At 39.2% G+C, this 18,214-nt stretch overlaps 1 protein-coding gene, 1 long non-coding RNA gene and 1 pseudogene across 4 annotated transcripts in view; 2 read left to right on the top strand and 1 right to left on the bottom strand.

Moving 5' to 3' along the window:
* Nucleotides 1-260: 260 nt before the first annotated feature.
* LOC133484300 (uncharacterized) overlaps nt 261-18,214 on the bottom strand; it is a 130,198-nt gene continuing 112,244 nt past the window's right edge. The window contains exons 1-3 of one of the 3 annotated variants that reach the window (XR_009790359.1): nt 3,280-3,663; nt 986-1,888; nt 261-595 (exon numbers count right to left, since the gene is read on the bottom strand). This is a non-coding gene — a long non-coding RNA (uncharacterized LOC133484300). Of the gene's footprint in view, nt 596-985; nt 1,889-3,279; nt 3,664-18,214 lie in introns of those variants that run through there. The other 2 variants (XR_009790360.1, XR_009790361.1) reach the window with 2 other exon arrangements.
* LOC133485317 (5S ribosomal RNA) lies at nt 969-1,087 on the top strand (annotated as a pseudogene).
* tsc22d3 (TSC22 domain family, member 3) overlaps nt 3,676-18,214 on the top strand; it is a 46,743-nt gene continuing 32,204 nt past the window's right edge. Inside the window, exons 1-2 of the mRNA XM_061786607.1 lie at nt 3,676-3,926; nt 4,067-4,387. Of these exons, the coding sequence (XP_061642591.1) occupies nt 4,068-4,387 (320 nt within the window). The 5' untranslated portion in view covers nt 3,676-3,926; nt 4,067. The remainder of the gene's footprint in view (nt 3,927-4,066; nt 4,388-18,214) is intronic.

Genomic DNA, 18,214 nt, shown 5'->3' with positions numbered 1-18,214 from the left:
TAATTTGCTCCCCTCTCTAGTTATTGATCCCATAAAAAACAGCTACAAGCATATCAAACGTTAATTTCCTGTAGTGCCCTTTAGGTTACATCTTCATGACAGCAGCTATGTACAGATCCTTTAAGGTGACATGGAAAAAAATAACAAAATACTTTACGTTACCATGGAAACTTTGCAATAAACTTAAAGTTTATTCCAAGGTTTTTTCTTTTCTCCCATGTCACCTTAAGGTCTCCACTTTGCTAATGTGTCATGTACAATCCCAATTCCAATGAAGTTGGGACGTGTTAAACATAAATAAAAACAGAATACAATGATTTGCAAATCATGTTCAACATATTTAATTGAATACACTACAAAGACGAGATATTTCATGTTCAAGCTGATAAATTTGATTGTTTTTTTTAGCAAATAATCATTAACTTAGAATATTTAATACGACAATGGAGAACCCGGACTGTTGAACAGTTGAAGCTGTACATCAAGCAAGAATGGAAAAGCTGGATCTAGATCAAAGGAGCTCTCTGTGTGAGCCACTTGATTGTTTCTAGTCCTCCTGTGCTGATGTCTCCAAGATCGTCTCCTCAAAGATCGTCTGCCAATAAAAAAAAAAAAAGGTGTTAGCAGATCAGCAATTTGTAGGTTTATATAGTCATGCTGCCCAATTGTTCAATGATTTTTGTTTTCAAAATATAGGTGTTGAAAGAAGTTGAGCAAATGAGTTCAGAATGTGAGTGCATATCTTGAGCAATTGCACCTCAACCACAACCCCTGACTTAGCAGATGTTTCTGCAGGCTTCAAATAAATTGGATTTATCCCCCAAAACCACTGATGACATCAGTGACTGGACAGGTACAACACAGTAAAGTAAAATATATGTATTCTAATTTATTGTGATGACATCCCGAAATAGTGCAGCACTGCAGATGACTATAGATGTGATTTAATAGGCACACCTTGAATAAGGGCTTACGGCCATACTACCCTGAGAATGCCCGATCTCGTCTGATCTCAGAAGCTAACCAGGTGTGGGCTGGGTTAGTACTTGGATGGGAGACTGCCTGGGAATACTAGGTGCTGTAAGATTTTGCCCTGCGATTGGCTGGCAACCAGTTCAGGGTGGACCCCGCCTCCTGCCCGATGATAGCTGGGATAGGCTCCATTACGTCCGTGACCCTAGTGAGGAGAAGTGGCTCAGAAAATGGATGGATGGACCTTGAATAAGACCACAGGTCTACCCATAATGTACCACATTTTGATGCCATATATATCTATTTATGTATCCATGCTTAAAAACACTGATCAGTCTTTAATGAACACTGCAAATACAAGAAACGCATTGTAAATAATTAGCTGAAGTGTGCACAAACTCTCCAAAATTACAAATCAACTTCAATGTACTGTATTTATGCTTCTGTGTATTTGACATCTCTAATAATTTACTACAAATTCCTTTAAAATACTTTTAATGTGAATAGATTGCACAAACACATCAGTACTGAATAATTTCTTTGTTGTCCACAGTTGGCTGCAGTACCACCCAGCAGCTAAATATCTCCAACTGAGAATCTGATGTGCGCCTTGGTTTACATTGCAGGATCAGCTGGATTTGATCTGTGCTCTACTATATAATAGTATGACTTTGATGGCACCTTTTTGTCGAACAGAGTGTGCTGTGCCTCTGTCGGCAGTAGCTTTCCGTTCGTTCCCTAACCTTTCTCTGATACTTCGCATGAGCGTGTACTTAACAGTCTCAATTCCTCCCGAGTTTTCGTTTGTCAGGGTTCTCCGACGACAAAATGCTCTGAGTGCAAGTCGGTCTCCATATCTTACGAAATGCTGTCCGAACTCCTCTTCTGTCATAACACATATGACGTTAATATCGATCTGTAAGAAGAAAGGCAAGGGTTACAAATGTCAGAAGCATTTTAGGCTAACAAGCAATACTAAGAAAGGTAGACGCTAGCAAATATGGCTCAGCTATTCTATTACCTATACTGCTATATTCGTGTGATGAAAGTTTACATTTATACTCCCATTATCTTCTTTTAGTTGGTCGGTGACACTATGAGGTATATTTCTTGTTTTGAGGAAAGAGAGCAAGTCCTCTTCTGTTGCCATTCTCTCAGCTGACATGCGCTGGAAGCAAGTTGTAAATAAGCTACCGTACGGCTACCCGAATGCAGGAACCTACCGCTAGCAGGTAAACAAGCTCGCACTCACAGGTAGACGTTTGTCATTGTAACGAGAAAGTTTCTCATTCTAAGGAGAAAGTTTCTCAGCAGAACCGCGAAGCAAACGTAACATCGGCATTTTCAACCGGTTTGGGCTTCTAAGCCGATTTTAATTGAAATAGAGGGCTCCATTAAACCAGGCTAGTCTTGCAGCTCTGACCCAGGGGGATCCATATCACAGGCTCAAGAAAAAAAAATTAATAGAGAAACAAGAAAGGAAGTTATAATAATAATAATAACAATACTACTAATAATAATAACCAAAATAATGATTTAAAAGCAACAATAAAATGTAATAATAATAAAAAATAGTAAGGGTGGGCTTTGCTGTATTTTTCATGATTTCAGAGGCATAAAAAAACATTATCGTGATAGTTTTTGGGACAATATATTAGAAAAAGGCTTAGAAAAACTATCGTGACAGGCCTCGTGAGTAATACGCGAGTGAATACTCGTACTGGTATCGATCTGATAAAAAACGTGGTATCGAACATCCCTATTTCTCAGGAAAAATTATTCGTAAATGGAAAGATAAAGACTTCACTGTATTCTAATTTAAACCAATGAGCTTTAATTTCCAGGCATTATTTATGCCTTAAATTACTTTGTATTGTCTTTATTGAATAGAGAATTGATAGAGCTTTCTAACACTTCAAATATCAATCACGATATCTCAAATAATGAGAAATATATGGACATTTTTCTACCAAAGAGTCAAGTTTCCTAATGATATACATTGATTTCTGGGCAGAAAAGTTGGGCAAATTTTCGACTAAAAAGTGTCATAAAATTCTTAATCCATATCCGATTGTTACAAACTAAGGCTCATTTTACTTTTACATTTCCTCCGCTATCCAATGATATCGTCTACTCTGATGTGAAGGTATTTTGAAACATTTGTAAAGCTTAATTCGTCCTCTTTTTTTTCCAGTTCATTCAGTTGATATAACAAACACCAAGTCGTGGAAAGGTTTTAAAAACTTTGTCGAGAGCCCCAGCGATGGAGGGGGATTACTACAAATACTTTTAATTTGAAGTGCTTACGACATTGTTTTCGCTTCTGTTTTCGCTTCTTTTCACGACTCAGCAATGAATTCCTGTTCGCATGGCTTTGTGTGTATTCCCTCAAGCCACTCCTTAGGCTGTCAGCATGGTAGGGTTTAGCAGCACGTTTCCAGCATGCTGTAAATGGTTCCCTCCCTTGCTGTCTCTCGTCCCCCTAATGTTTGCAGAGCTTGGCTAAAATCTAAGAGAGGAGGGCCCTGGTGCGTGTTACCAGTCATGCTTTTTACCAATCACAGTGGTTTCCCCGCCCTCTTCGTCACCATGCTTGCCTTTGCTCCTGCCCTCTGTGTCCTCAAGCACAACTCAATAAAAAAAGTGCTAGGAAAAAAAGTGATAAGCAGCAAGCAGCTTCTGGTTGTTGCTTTCAAGTGCACTCCTGCTGAATGTGTGTGTGAGCATGTTTGTGTGTTAAGGAAGGGGGGTGTTCACTTTTTCTCCTGCAACAGTAGGAACGGTGGTGCAGCGGTGTTGGCCCGAGACAAAAGGCTAAACGCAGCAGAGCCGCAGGAGGGGTGAGACGAGGATAGGAGCAGGCAAAGTGGCCCAGTGGGACTGCACTTCTCAGGGAGGAATTGAACCTGCTGCCCTTCCTTTTTTTGGTCCTGGACCGCAGACGTGACGATAAGGCAGGTTATTTCCCTTTCTGGATCTCTGTTAGAGCTGAGGAATTCAAACACGATACTGACTTTCTTCCTGACTGCCTTTACTTTTCATAACCTTATCTGGGACTCTCATACCGCCAACTCCTCATCCACCTGTCCTCCAGGATGTCGGACGATGAGTGTCGCTCACCCATCGGCCTTGACTGCTGCAGCTGCTGCCTAGACCTGGCCAACGGTTGTGACGACTCTGTGTCTCAGGGCCTCAGCACGACACCGGTGAGCCCCACCAGTCCCAGTGTCACTCACTTCCGTCAGCTACGCAACCAGCTGATATACCAAAACCTCAACACGGACAAGCTGAATAACATCATGCGGCAGGACTCCCTGGAGTCAGTAGTGAGGGACCCCTGCTTCCTGCTCAACGAGGGAATCTGCAACAGCAACATAGACCAGACAATGCTGTCTATCTTGCTCTTCTTCCACAGGTTTGTTTCCCCATCGTCTTTGTATGTCTTATTAGTGCAGATTTACATCACCACATATAGGGTGGTTTAATAGGATATACAGTATGTGCTAGTTATGGTTTTTACATGGACCAGATGGCCAGATGGAATAATCAGGACTCTTCTGGTTCAGCACTTTTCCGTCAAAAGGCTGACCTAAGTGTTAAGCGTCTCGGATTAAGACTACGGTTCATTGTGATTATGAAAAAGTTCCGACTTGGAATATAGGTCAGAAACTAAGCACATAAAGCAGTGTATCTTTTCCAAAAAGTTTCTATTTATATCACTGTGTCTATATGATATGTTTTTCAAAACATAACAATCACTTGTTAACCCCGGCAACCCACTTGACTGGGTGAATTGTTAATGGATTTGTACACTGTCAAACATGTTTCCAGTAGCCGCTCCAACATTCACACCCAAAGTGGAAAACAATAAAAGCATTTTGTTGGGGAGAAAATCCAAGAAAGTGAGGTAAACAAAACCCAACCTACGGAGAACAAACAGACAATTATTATAAAGCTTGAGCTTGTCATCACATGGAATCAATTTAAAGTGATATTTTATGACGAGGGGTCAATTAAAACTCATACGAGGTCTTTCTGTCACTGCCAAATGGTGTTTATAAAACAGTTTGCAAGGAAAATATAGATCCCGGCCAGATGGCTTGTTCATTTGTTTGGCAGATACTGTTGAATAACCTTAAATTAGCAGTTATACTGTCTTTCTACTGTACAATGCTCACTTGGGACACCTTCACTCTTCACATACACTAAACAGATGAAACATATCAAGTCAATTTTATTTGTATAATGCCAATTCCAAACAAAAGTTAGCTTAAGGCACTATACCCATTGAGCAGGTCAAGAACAACACTCATACTATATAAAAGGGGTGTCAGAAAAGTTCCAAGACTGCTCTCATGAAAAATATATTTCCAACCCAAATTATGAGTTTTCCCCTTCAGTGTGGGTCTGACGGTCACCCAGCACATCTGCAAAATGATCCTGTGGCTTTTGCTTCATTCAGTGGGATAGTCATCAAAATCGCCCTGCTGGAGCAACCCCCCTACTCAACCTATCTTGGCTCCTTGTGATTGTTTTCCTCTTTCCCAAGCTCAAGGGGACCCGTTTTAAAAATGTGGATGACATCAAGAGTGCACGAGTGCAATCCAGGAGTGCATGAAGGTGTGGCAGCGAAGGCTTTGAAAGCGTGTTATATCTTTTGTGACATCAGTTCTGGAACTTGTGTAACACTCCTCACATGTATATAGAGTAAGAAAGCCACCAGAACCCCACATCAGCAAGCACTTGGGAACATAGGTAATGAAAAACTCCCTTCAAGGAAGAAACCTCTTAACAGAACCCAGGGTAACTAATAAAACAAAGCATATTTCATAAAGGTGACGATCACATGGTATTTGTCTTACTATTTAAAAGTTATCCTCTATTTGTGGAATCACAGTATTTGGGGAAAATATGATAGCAAACTGTGCTGTAACACAAAGTGGATGAACAGAAAGTGTAAAAAATACAAATCTGGATAGCAGCCATAGGAAGTAGTTTGTAGTATTTTGTTGAGAAAAAAAAAAGCCTAAACATTTTATGTTGTTGTGACTTTCGGCTTGTCCCATAAGGAGTTGCTGCAGCTTTACAGAGTTTCTTGCATGATTTGTTGGGCACAGTTTTAACACTTGATGCCCTTCCTGACGCAACCCACTCATTTTCTATCTGGGCATGGAACCAGCAATGAATGGGTATTGGGGCACTGACCACCTGCATGAAAGGCAGGAGAAGTGTACCACTACACTACTAGTGCAATCTTAATACATACTGTATATAATGTGGCCATATTTTTGGGTTGGTCGACAAAAAACTATTTTCACAAACTTAAGTTGACGAACAAAACAAAGTTAAAATAATAGGATAATATGCAGTATTTGTGACAAAGTATAACATTTGAAGCATAGCATGTCTGCCATGTGTGTAGTGAGTGGTATAGAGGCACATTTTTGTAGTGGACTGCTAAATGTTGCTGGAAAATAGTCCATTTTTTATGTTTCACAGTTTTGTATGTTGGTGGTCCTGGTAATGAACCACTGAGGCATAGCATTATGGTAAATGATGTTTTGAACATAGAGGATAGAAACAGACTATAAGGAAGATGCAAATAGATCTGTTACATTGGTGACTAAAATCTGCATGCCTGGGCTAAATAGACCCTAATCTTGTTATTTGCTATAACTTGCGCTAACTGAGTTAGCACAGTATAATAGGCTTCCTTACGTAAGCATATAGAGGCTCAAAACAAAAATATGTTAGTGGGCCTATTAAAGATACAGTTTTAGTCTAAAAAGTGAAAAGGTAACCTTGAATTGCATTTCAACATCTATAAACCCAGATTTGGTCTAGACTTGCGATGTCCAGGGTACTTTAATCTTACTGTTAATCAGCAGGATAATCAGTATCAGTATTTATCAAGTTACCAAACAAAAGCCAGCCAAGTTAATGTTTACCTGTGTTAATCTCTGAGCTGTTAAAGATAGCAAATGCAAAGCACACTATATAACAGACATAAAACAGTCAGTAATATACAAAACCTTTTACATACGCTGCAGCTGACAGACTGATGGCGGACATGATTAGAACACCACTGCTTCATTTAGGAAAAAAATCTGTTGCTGCCAGGTCGCTTTCTTGATCACACTTCTTGATGGTCTTTCAAGATGCAGACTTGTATAAATTTCCATTGGTTAGCTGACATAAAAGCTCTTTAACTTTGAAACGCAGGGTCAGTAACAGTGTTGCCACAATTACCATGGAACAAAAAAACTGATTAGTTGATTTTAAAAGTAACTAACTACTTTACTGATTACTTGATTTTGAAAGTAACTAAGTTAGATTACGTTACTTCATAAATTGCGTTCAGCAGCTGCCATGTGGAAGTAATATCACTTATCCACAGTACAAAAAGAGCATTAGCGTAACTGTACACATTACTTGGTAATACACGCCGTACAATTAGTTATAGAATGACATCATGAACCGATAACGTCAATATTAGTGTGCAGTTTGAAGCTACATGAAATGAGCGACTTAGTGGAGACTTGATCAGAATCAGAATCATCTTTATTTGCCAAGTATGTCAAAAACACACAAGGAATTTGTCTCCGGTAGTTGGAGCCGCTCTAGTACGACAACAGACATACATTTGAGACATAAAGACATAATAATAATAAAAAATACAAAATAAAAAAGTCACTGAGCAATAAAAGGTTGCTAGTAATGTGTAAATTGTGCAAAATGATGCAGAGTCCTCTAGTAATTAGAGCAGTTTGAAATGACTAACAGAGCAATAGTCCGGTGCAATGACCATTGTGCCAAAGGCGCCGTGACTTCAAGAAATGTATGCAGTTCAAAGTGACTAGTAGTGCGATAATCTGGGACAATGTCGATTGTGCAAATGTTGCAGAAGCTACTCAGGCACATGAGTGGCCAGTATTGGTCAACAAAAGATATGCAAATAGTGCAGCGTGGCGAGACTACTACAGTCAGTGCACGAGTAATGTATAATTGGCCCGACAGAAATGTGACAACAAACTCAAGACAAAAAAATTGCCAGCATGTTGCAATGGAATTGTAAGTTAACTGTTTAAGAAGTTAATGGCAAGAGGGAAGAAGCTGTTGGAATGTCTGCTAGTTTTAGTTTGCATTGTTCGGTAGCGCCTACCTGAGGGAAGGAGCTGGAAGAGGTGGTGACCGGGATGTGGAGGGTCCGAGAGGATTTTGCATGCTCTTGTCTTAGTTCTGGCAGCGTGCAAGTCCTCAAGGGTTGGTAGGGGGGCTACCGACAATCTTTTCAGCAGTTTTGATGCGCCCAAAAAGTACTTAAATATGTAATAAGCGCACTAATTTTTACATTTCACAAAGTAGAATGCATAAAATCCTTTGTTTTGTTTATTTGTATTGCTAGTGTCCTGTCTTGTTCATTTTTCTTTCTGTCCCCTCCTTTATTATTTTCTGTCACTCCCCTTTCAAACCTTGTTCTGTCTGTTGATATAAAAAAACTCCACTGTTGCACAATAAAATAAAAGGGATATAAATCCTCTATTCTGCTTGACCTAGCAGCCGAACAGGACAGGTTAAAAAAAAACAAAACAGAGGGTTACTTTAAAAATATATTCCGATACAGGTACAAGTTACCTGTTAATCAATTGTAGTTAGTAACGTAATCATAGTACCGTCATATTAAGGTAATTTAACTTCATTACATTCAAAAACATTTGATTACTTCAATACCAAATACAATGGAACCTCTATTTAACAGACTAATAGGGAGGAGGGTTCGTCTGTTAAATTAAATTGTCCTTTAAATGGAAACATGTTTTTTTTATGTGGCCTAAAAACACCAGTACAGAACAATATTATTGTTTTGTAATTGTTTTCGTAGGCTAAAAGCACTCAGAACAGTACCAAATTGTTGCAAATAAATATTAAAAAAAGCTTTAAAATGTTTTAAAAGTTTTAAAGTTTATCCAAACTTACCTCACTGGTGCATGAAAGGGGTGATTTTCTACACTATTTTCTGTCTTTTAAATCCAAAGTCCTTTAAATTGGGGTCCATTAAATCAAGAATCCACTTGTCGGCTAATGAAGACAAAATAAATTAAATATAGCAGATGCATAGCACACTGTATTCTAGACATAAGAGTCAATAATCTATACTATTGTATGTATTGTCAAACAAGTTGAAATATTTATATTTATTTGTCTGGTCTTTTCTGTCTTGTTTAATATGTACACAGTTTTGGAATGCGGGACGAAGTCGTAGCATCCAGAATCCAAAACCTCAGACCTCTGAGGCAGACATGCTAACAACTTGTTTACTGTGCTGCAGATAGACAAACAGAGAGACAGATAGACAGACAGATACTGTTGCAACCCTGTATATTGTTCGAGTTTCTGATTGTCTGGAGGGGGGCGTGAAGATAACACTATGTGTGTATGGAAGAGAGAGGCAGATGGGCGTAGAGGAAAAGGCAGTACCTACCCAAGGCGTTAATGTTGTTGTTTTGGCGTGATTACGGCCGACAGGACTCATTTTGTTTCCCTTTAAAGAGTTTGTTGATAGCTCACTGTTTGTCCTGATTCCTGCTGCAACGCTGGAATATTTTAATTATCCGTGAGGAAAATTAGATTTGCTAAGCTTTATACCCCTATCACAAACACGCATGCGCACACACACACACACACACACACACACACACACACACGCACGCACACACAATAAATATTCCCAATATTTGAGTTTATGGTTGTTGCTTCTTTATTTCCATATTATTAATGCATTACCGGCATCACTGGTCGGTAAGGTAAAATAAGGTATGTTCTTTATTCATGGTAGGGTGCGTTTCACTCAGACTGGAACAAAAATGAGCAAATGAGCATCAGCCATGACCTATGATCGATTGTTCACAGAAACATTTACTAACTATCATGAGAGTCCTGTATGATATGTCCTAAGACTCAGCTTTACATTGAGATGGATGCCATTATTAATTATTCATTGCAGTCTGTCATACCTTTAATGACATGTTCATAATCACACAAGAGAGTTTTGTCAAACTTGCTTTATAAAAATAATAATAATAATAATACTTTGATATTGTAGTTGGCCAAGTTCAGTCTTGCATACATACAGTAGATTCAAACTTCTAAAGGTTATTAGAGGTACGTGAATCCAAATTCATAAAAATCAGCTACAAGTGCAAACAAGAACTTGAAATGTCTCAGAAGACAGAAACCACAGGAAAAGCACGACATCATCAACGAAAAGAACGAATCTGACACATTGCCTCAAACTATATAATATATAGTACACACTGTACAGTATAATTCCACATGAACAAGGGTTAAATACCGTTGTTAAAAAAAAATAAAAAATCTAGGCTACTTGTTTTAAGTCACTGCAAACAGTATTTTTGGAACTCTCATCTTCTTTAGATAAGATATGATGTCAGGGTTTTCCCTTTTGTGTCACCTACTGCTTTGGAGGTTTTCTTGACAGTCTGCAAATGCATTTCAATGGAGACAAAGAGAAAATAAATGTCAATAAATATAAAATACAAAAAATATAAAGTAAATATATACATGTGAGGATAAAGCAGTACAGAAAATGGATGGATGGATGTGTGAACACTCAGATTCATCTTAGATAGGCTAATAGGCAACTGGAAGAAGACAATGGGAGGTAAAGAGTTGATTGGCTTAAACAAGAAGGACGGGCCAAGCGAATGAGACACAACCAGAAAGGACAGAAACATGAGGAAGTTTCTAAAGTATGTAAATACAGTCAACCTATCATAAAAGGCTGATATGCAAAGTCAATGTCAAATTTAGCATTCAAGAGCACTGTGGTGGCCAATTGAAAATTGTGGTACACTAGGAAATGTTATGAGATTAAAACAAAAAATAAACTTTTGACATTTGTTCATCAGAGACAACATGTGCCAGAATGATCATGGAACTGTTTGCCAGACAAACAGTGCCTGCATGCAGCCAGGACACTTTGTTCCTAAAACTGCGCTCCTCAAGAGTGTCAGGGATCATGTGGCTGTCACGGCTAGACTTTACTGTCACGATTAGAAAACTGTTTGCATTTGCACACAAGTGGTGGCACAAATGTGCTAATCCATTCTCACATGCATTCACATTTTAATCCTGTCAGTTGAAACAAGAGGGAGGGACCTGAGAAGTTACACTGAGGTTTGTGAGAGTTCATACATTTTTCAAGTGCTTGAGAGTGAAGGCTTGGCTTGAGCAGTTGCATGTTTTGACTTTACCTTGTGTGTCAAATCATGTATATGCCAGTATTAAGAAAACACGTTGAGCAATCGGGCGCATCAGGTCACCGTTTGGACTTAAACATCAGCCAATGGCCAGCAAACCTGCTATCTAAATGATTCAAGGTTCGCAGAAATTTACTAAAAGGTGAATTTTAAATCCCGAGCGCTACTTGGCTATTAATACAGGAAGCCTGAAGGGCGTTCGGCTTTTTGATTTCCTGCTAATAAAACTAGAGGGAAATGTGCTGATTTACTATGAGGCTAAGAAAGCAACATTTTGCCTGGACCAGAGCCCTACCTTTGCAAACCTGTATTTGAGACTGTCACGCATAGATAGATCCAGTATTTGGCAGTCACTAAACACCCCGACGCACCATGTTGAAGAGGGCAAGCCATTACTACTAAAGTAAAAAGTTTAAAATAAAGGCATTGCGAATAACAATAAGTTGCATCAAAGTCAGGAAGTTTCACAAAGGGTAGTTGAGTTGTTTTGACTTCATTGTCGTGTCATTTTCAGCTGGAGAAACACCTGATAGGCATAATCTTCTTCGCACGTATTTCAAATAAGGAGTTCTCAAGATGACTTGGCCGATTTGATATTTATGTCCCCCGGTAGCTAATGCCTTAAAATGTCCCTTATGCTGGCCTCAGATCACCAAAGAGTGCTGGCCATGGTCCAGTGGACTACTGAACAGCGAGCCGTCCAACAATAAAGTGGAGACAGTATCCAGCTGTGTCGCAGACCCCATGGGGAATAAAAACTCCACTGTGCAATCCTAACACAAATCAGAAAATAGCTTCACTGCAAGAAGCCTTTATTTGATCGCCCGGCACAAGGTTGTGCAATCCAGCAAAGACACACAGTATATACAACTATACGACAAGTGATGAGTGTGTGAAACCTTTGGACACATTGGCAATTAATGTTGCCCAGAGATGAATCGGTGATATCTGATAATACAGGAATACTTATGCAGTAAGAGAATTCTCTTAATGGACGATTTCCATCAGTACACACTAGATTTCTCAATACATGCTTCAATTTTTGTGAAGGGTCCAGTTGAAAGTCATGATGGATTTCTTGAACCTTATTATTGTTGTTATTGTGTAAATTGCTGCCAAATTGGTGACATTTTCCCCCCTGTGTGGACTCTTGAAGCGACCTGACATTTAGCACCCGAACAGGCTCACAAAACACACAGAACAATGCTCATGGGCAAAGAGCAAGACACACCCTTATCATACTGGTTGATGCAACTTAACACTAGTATGACTGTATTTCAATTGCAGGTTAATTCTTTTGTTGTTATTAGTAGAACTTTAACATAATGGGAATTGTTATTATACAGCTAGAGCCTATCTTTAAGAAGAATGTAGTAGAATTTTTACAAAAAAAAAAGCTGCTGAATTTAATATAATTACTTATTTGGTGGAGGGTAACTTGAAATATTTTTTAAACATGATTATACTATTGGTGTTATGAAAATGGTATGGCCTAATTCTAATGTTAACCAGCAAAATTGTATTTGTCACAAACACTGGTTTGCGTGGTGAAGCTGGCAAGAAGTGGAGGACACAAATGCAGGGAGGCAGCAAGGCAAGGCAAGAGCGCAGGAGTCACAAAAAGGTATTTCTTTTCAAAAACGGAAAAACGCGAGCAAGGTATGTAATAGAATCAAAACACTAAATCATCGAAGTCCAGGAAAGCAAGGTTCAAAGTAACAAAATAATAATAATAATAAACTCACCACAAAAGGAAACATACAGTAACATGGCAAGCAGCAACATCAATGAACAGACAGAGACACAGGAACTAAATACAAACAAATTGACGAGACAACATCACCCGCCTGGACTAGACACAAGTGGCTGGAGGGAGCTGATTGGTAGACACAAGTGACTGGGCTGACGAGAACAGGTGGAAAGGAAAACCTAACGAGCAAAACAAGATATGAATATTCACGAAGGACACGGGAGAAAAACAAGACATGACAAACAAAAAATAAATCTAATTTTTAAAAAGCCAACCAAAAAATTTAAAAATCATGACAGTATTTTCTGGCAAATTAGATCATTTTCAGCACAGCAAATTTACCATGTTTGTGGAATCTGTTGTGTTCTGTAGAACTTACCTTCATAGATAAATTGTCATTTATGTTTATGACATTTATGTTTCTGGTGATATGAAGGAATACAATATTATATATCATCTATAACCTCATACTGTTCTTGATACTGTACTTACTGTACATATAAGCTTATACGAACACACATGGTTCACACAGGGTGACCCACACTCTAATGCTGTTGTTGCTACATCACAAATAATCCAGCTAAGCTCTTCTGTCCTGCGTAACAGGCGACTCAGACAGCACCCGACATGTTCCACAGGTGGATTATAAATCTATACTAGATAGTCAAATCCTCCACATCACAGCTTGCTGATTATCCACCTTCTCATCCACAGCAGTAAATGCACCTTCATAAAACAATGCAGGCTCCTGAACCAACTGCTAATTGTTGCCCCTTCGGTTGCTGAAAAATAAATATATTGGTAGTAAAATTCAAGCGTCAAATTTAAAATCTCAAATATCAAAACTCAATAGTTGTGTTTTTTTTTTTTTTTTGTCGCGACTGGTTTGTAAATCAAAACATTCCAATATCCGTGTTTCACAGAATGTGCAGGAGCAAAGCTTTAAGGTATGTTGTGGTGTCTGGCTGGAAATGCCTTGAACTAAACCTGCGGCTTTGTCACACAAACACACCTTTAATTGGAAGCTGAATGGCAACTGAAACAATTTCAATGCAAAATGGGTCAACGCGAAGTGAAATAAAGTGCCTCTGCCAAGAGCTAATTGGCCAATATGTTGGTGTAAAGAAAACAAGCCTTCATTCGTCGATGTGAAACCACCCTTCAGTTAAAAGAATCGTGCACATCCTCCCTTTTTCCTTTTTCTTAAAACTTCCCATTTGCTTTGCCTCAGTCTACATCACAGTTGTGTTGTTTGGCAGCCGTTGGTCTTATATAATGCAGAGGGTGGGGTGGAGTGGGGCAAATTGAGGGTGGAGATTTTGGAGATGTGCGCTGTGCTTATCTGTTTGGACCTTGGCAATGGCAACCATTCAGACAGTTAAGAAGTCTGTCAACACGCAGTCCAACCCTTCCAATACAGACACACATGCACACACACACACACACAGCTCATTCCGTGACTTGAGATCAGACAGTGATGAGTAATAGTTTCACAAATAGTCAATATGATACAATTACAGCCTTTAAATAGACATTAGATGTTAACACAGCTTGCGTAACCCAAGCCATGACGGGTCGAGTGCACTTTTCTGTTTATCAGCCTGCAAACTGGCATGCAAGAACCTGCAGCATTGAACACAAAAAAATATCTGCAGTGTATTTTCTTTAGAGTCCCATTTCCTCCAAGCTAAAAACTCCATGGCGAAGGAGCAAAGGAATATTTGTTCTATCCCAGTTTCATTTGCATGGAATTCACATTTTTTTAAAAATTACTGGGCAGGAGCAGTGAGAATGTGATATCACAATCTGCTTTTGGGATCCCTGTAAAAAATGGTGGGGAAAGGCAGATTAGAGACGCTTCTTTTTTTCACCATGGGGAAGAAGTGGCTTAAAAGCCCGTTTAAAAGCCCATCCAGATGAGAAAAGAATTTTTTTAAAAATGGGAAAAATACTATGGGAACAGTACTGATACGCATCAATGTGAGGCCAGATTCAAAGTATGTCACAAGACACTTTCTGCATAGATTTTTTAAAATGTTCTTCCTTCGTGCTCATGTTAGAAATACTTGAGCAACCGTGTTGCCAAAAGCTTGTTACTGCAAATTGCTCCGGATTCAGGAGGCCACAATTTCTAGAGCACAGGAAGGGTTACAGCGCAAGGTCCAATAACATACAAAACACTTCTCATAAACTGTTTGGAACTCTTGTGGCAAATACGCAATTTGAGTTTCCCTTGAAAATGAGTCACCTGACATTTAGTGAGCAATAAGGAAATGAGCTTGCAGAAACAGGAAAGAAAATCAATTCCATTCAGGGAGTACATGTCAGACTCAGCTAGGTTATTTTCATCTGTTAAAATTAAAATTGTGTATGTTCACCGGAAAACGTTTCCCAATCACTCACACAATCTCCAAATTGATGTGCATAACTATACTCAATGTTACGACATATAAGGGTGTTTCAAGTGTTTGCTTGCATCATGACACGAGTCATTTGCAAAACACTGAGGTGGTGAGAAGAAAATAAACTATAGTTGAACTGAAGACAAGCTGTGAAGCTGTTGGGCCATTTCCACCACCTTTTAAGCAAGCCCATCTGCTACAGTAAATGCAGAATACTGTACATGAACTATGACCTGCCATTCTGTATTACACTACGTATTATGAGATATAACTAATCATTAACTAGAATGAATATGGTTTCCTGTTCCTTCCACTGGTTCCAAACAAAAATTGTTTTCAATGATGTTTTTTGAGAGATTTTTGAAGAAGGGGACATGTTAGACAAAATGTCTTGTCTTGCAAAGGTCACGGGGCACAACTTGCTGCACCCCTTAGTTCCCCTTGAATTTTTATTCTTACAAATAAAATGTGGATAATAGGATACTTACAACTTTGTGTTCACAGTTTTTGGTAAGACACCTTTCTCTTTTTCAACTGGTGAACAAAGCAATGTTGGATAAATCTGGTTTGGAAAAACTCGAGAGTCCAATTTCAATCTCATGAAACACGTCTGTGATGAACGATAGAGAGAGATTGTAAGTGACCAGTGCAACCATCAAGGACCTCTCATGTTCTTTTGTTAAAATGGATACAGATTCCCTCAAACACACTCCAACATCTTTTAGAAAGTCTTCAAAGAAGAGTGGAGGGGGGACCAACTCCCCATTTTCTTCAAATTTCGCTTCCTGTCCGTTAAGTGGGGAAAGATATAACCTCGGAATGGGCTATGATGACAATACGGATAACAACATTGTGGAGCATTACAAGTTCTTGGTCTCACTAAGTCCAACTTGGTCTTACAGGCAGAAACTATGTAGATTTCTTCTATAAGGTTACAGTATTTCTTTATTTTCTCTTCCTGGCTCTTTTCCTGGGAGACAAAAGCCTGTGGGAGAGAAATTTGAAACACTAACACATATGCCAAGTTTCAGTGAATCTGTGATTGCTTTTGGATGTTTCCCCAGCTCAGAGATGGGGAGTGAGATAAGGGGGCCAGAGAATGCAGAGTCAAATGAGTGCAAATAACAAGATGTATCCTGTCCAAGACCTCATTTCTGTCTTTGTGTCCCTGCGTCTAAAAGCAACAGCTGTACCATGGCGAAGGCCAGGTCCTGTCTCAAATGGGCCAGCTTGGCTCAGTCGGACTTATTGCATTGTACCATCAAGCTTGGGACATTAAATGACCTCATTCTGCGTTCCTTCTACTGTGGCATGATGGGAAAGAATGACTCACAGACCAGCATTAAAACTATAGGACTACTGCATCGGCTGTGTTTGGATAGTTTTAGAAGGAGTTTAATGACAAAGTAAATGTCACTTCTGCAGAAAAGCGTCTGAACACTGATGCTGGAATCACATGAGGGACGCTGCCAAGAAAATGTGGACTCAGGGAGGAATGTTGATGATACTTTCTTGCTCCCCTTTTTGATCTGCTGGTTCTCTCTCTGTTGGCAGGAACTTCTTCTAAATGTCCTTTTTGCAAAACAATGATTACATACATTGTACTAATTTCTTGCATATTACATACTGTTTATGGTTCTGTAGGAGCAAGTGTTCTGTTTTAAAATTTGTTTAAAATAATTCCAATAGAAATAGAGAATTATGGCAGACAACAAAGTACCGTCTTCTCCACAAAGTTACAAAAGTCGAATGTGCGCTGTGCTTCCTTGGTCATCTTGTGTGAGATAAGCTAAAAAATAGGGTTGTTCCTCAGATAACTTCTTAAAGTTGGGAGGAAATTGATTCCTTTTTTTCATTCCTAATTCTACATCGAGTGGAAAACAAAATCTAGAATGAAGGAAGTTATCATTTCCATGTTTTTTTCCACCTCTGCACCCTGATGGTATTTTTTGAGAGTGTGAAATATCATGATTACAAAGAAACTAGTTTTGAGGTTATAAAGCTGTTTTTGATATTCAAGATACACTGACCCTGGATAGAGAAATCATTAGTTTTTTTGCAAAGTGGCTTGGTGCCTTGCAAACTTCCCAGTATTGGAATCTACTGCACTGGGCTGTGTTTGTCTTGCACAAAGTCCACACTCGCTTATGCAGATTCCACTCAGGCGACCAGCCACATCCCAGTCAAGAGCCTGCACATGAAGCCCTGTTTATTCCACAGACTTATTTATGTCTGCTCTCGCAAGGTGGCATATAAAAGGGAAGCAGAGGCTGTCGCTGCTCTGGCAGCGTATGACAAAAGAGTGGAATTTATGTAACACAAGGTCACAACTTTCAGCGCCCCAGAGTGCTTCGGTCTGGAGGTTAGCTGGGACCGAGGGGATTTTCTTATGTCAACAGGGCTGTCTTTTTTCTCTCGCTTTAGTGACCAGAAAGACTGTTGACCTTCTCTTCACTTATAAAACCAGAGTTCAGTGATTAAGTCAGTCAGGAGAAGACCTTTGGTACATAGCTAAGACGAATGTTTAATTTCTCAAGAAATCTGTCGATTTAAAAAAATTCAATCCTACACTTTTACATCTGACAGTTCATACTAAATCACTATTGCTTGGATTGATAACTAACTCAACTCCAGTTTGCCTTGTTCAAGGCTACTTTCATATACTGTAGCAAAATTGTCATATGAGAGGGTCACAGCACAAACAGTAATTGTCAAAACTTCACATTAAATTGCATTAAGGAGTGTGTCCAAACTATTGACTGGCACTGCATATATCAGAGGTGTCAAACTCAAGGCCTGGGGGCCAAATC

This window comes from Phyllopteryx taeniolatus, chromosome 10 (genome assembly GCF_024500385.1).
Source record: "Phyllopteryx taeniolatus isolate TA_2022b chromosome 10, UOR_Ptae_1.2, whole genome shotgun sequence".
NCBI classification, from domain to species: domain Eukaryota; kingdom Metazoa; phylum Chordata; class Actinopteri; order Syngnathiformes; family Syngnathidae; genus Phyllopteryx; species Phyllopteryx taeniolatus.
This window is presented reverse-complemented; position numbering and strand designations above follow the sequence as displayed.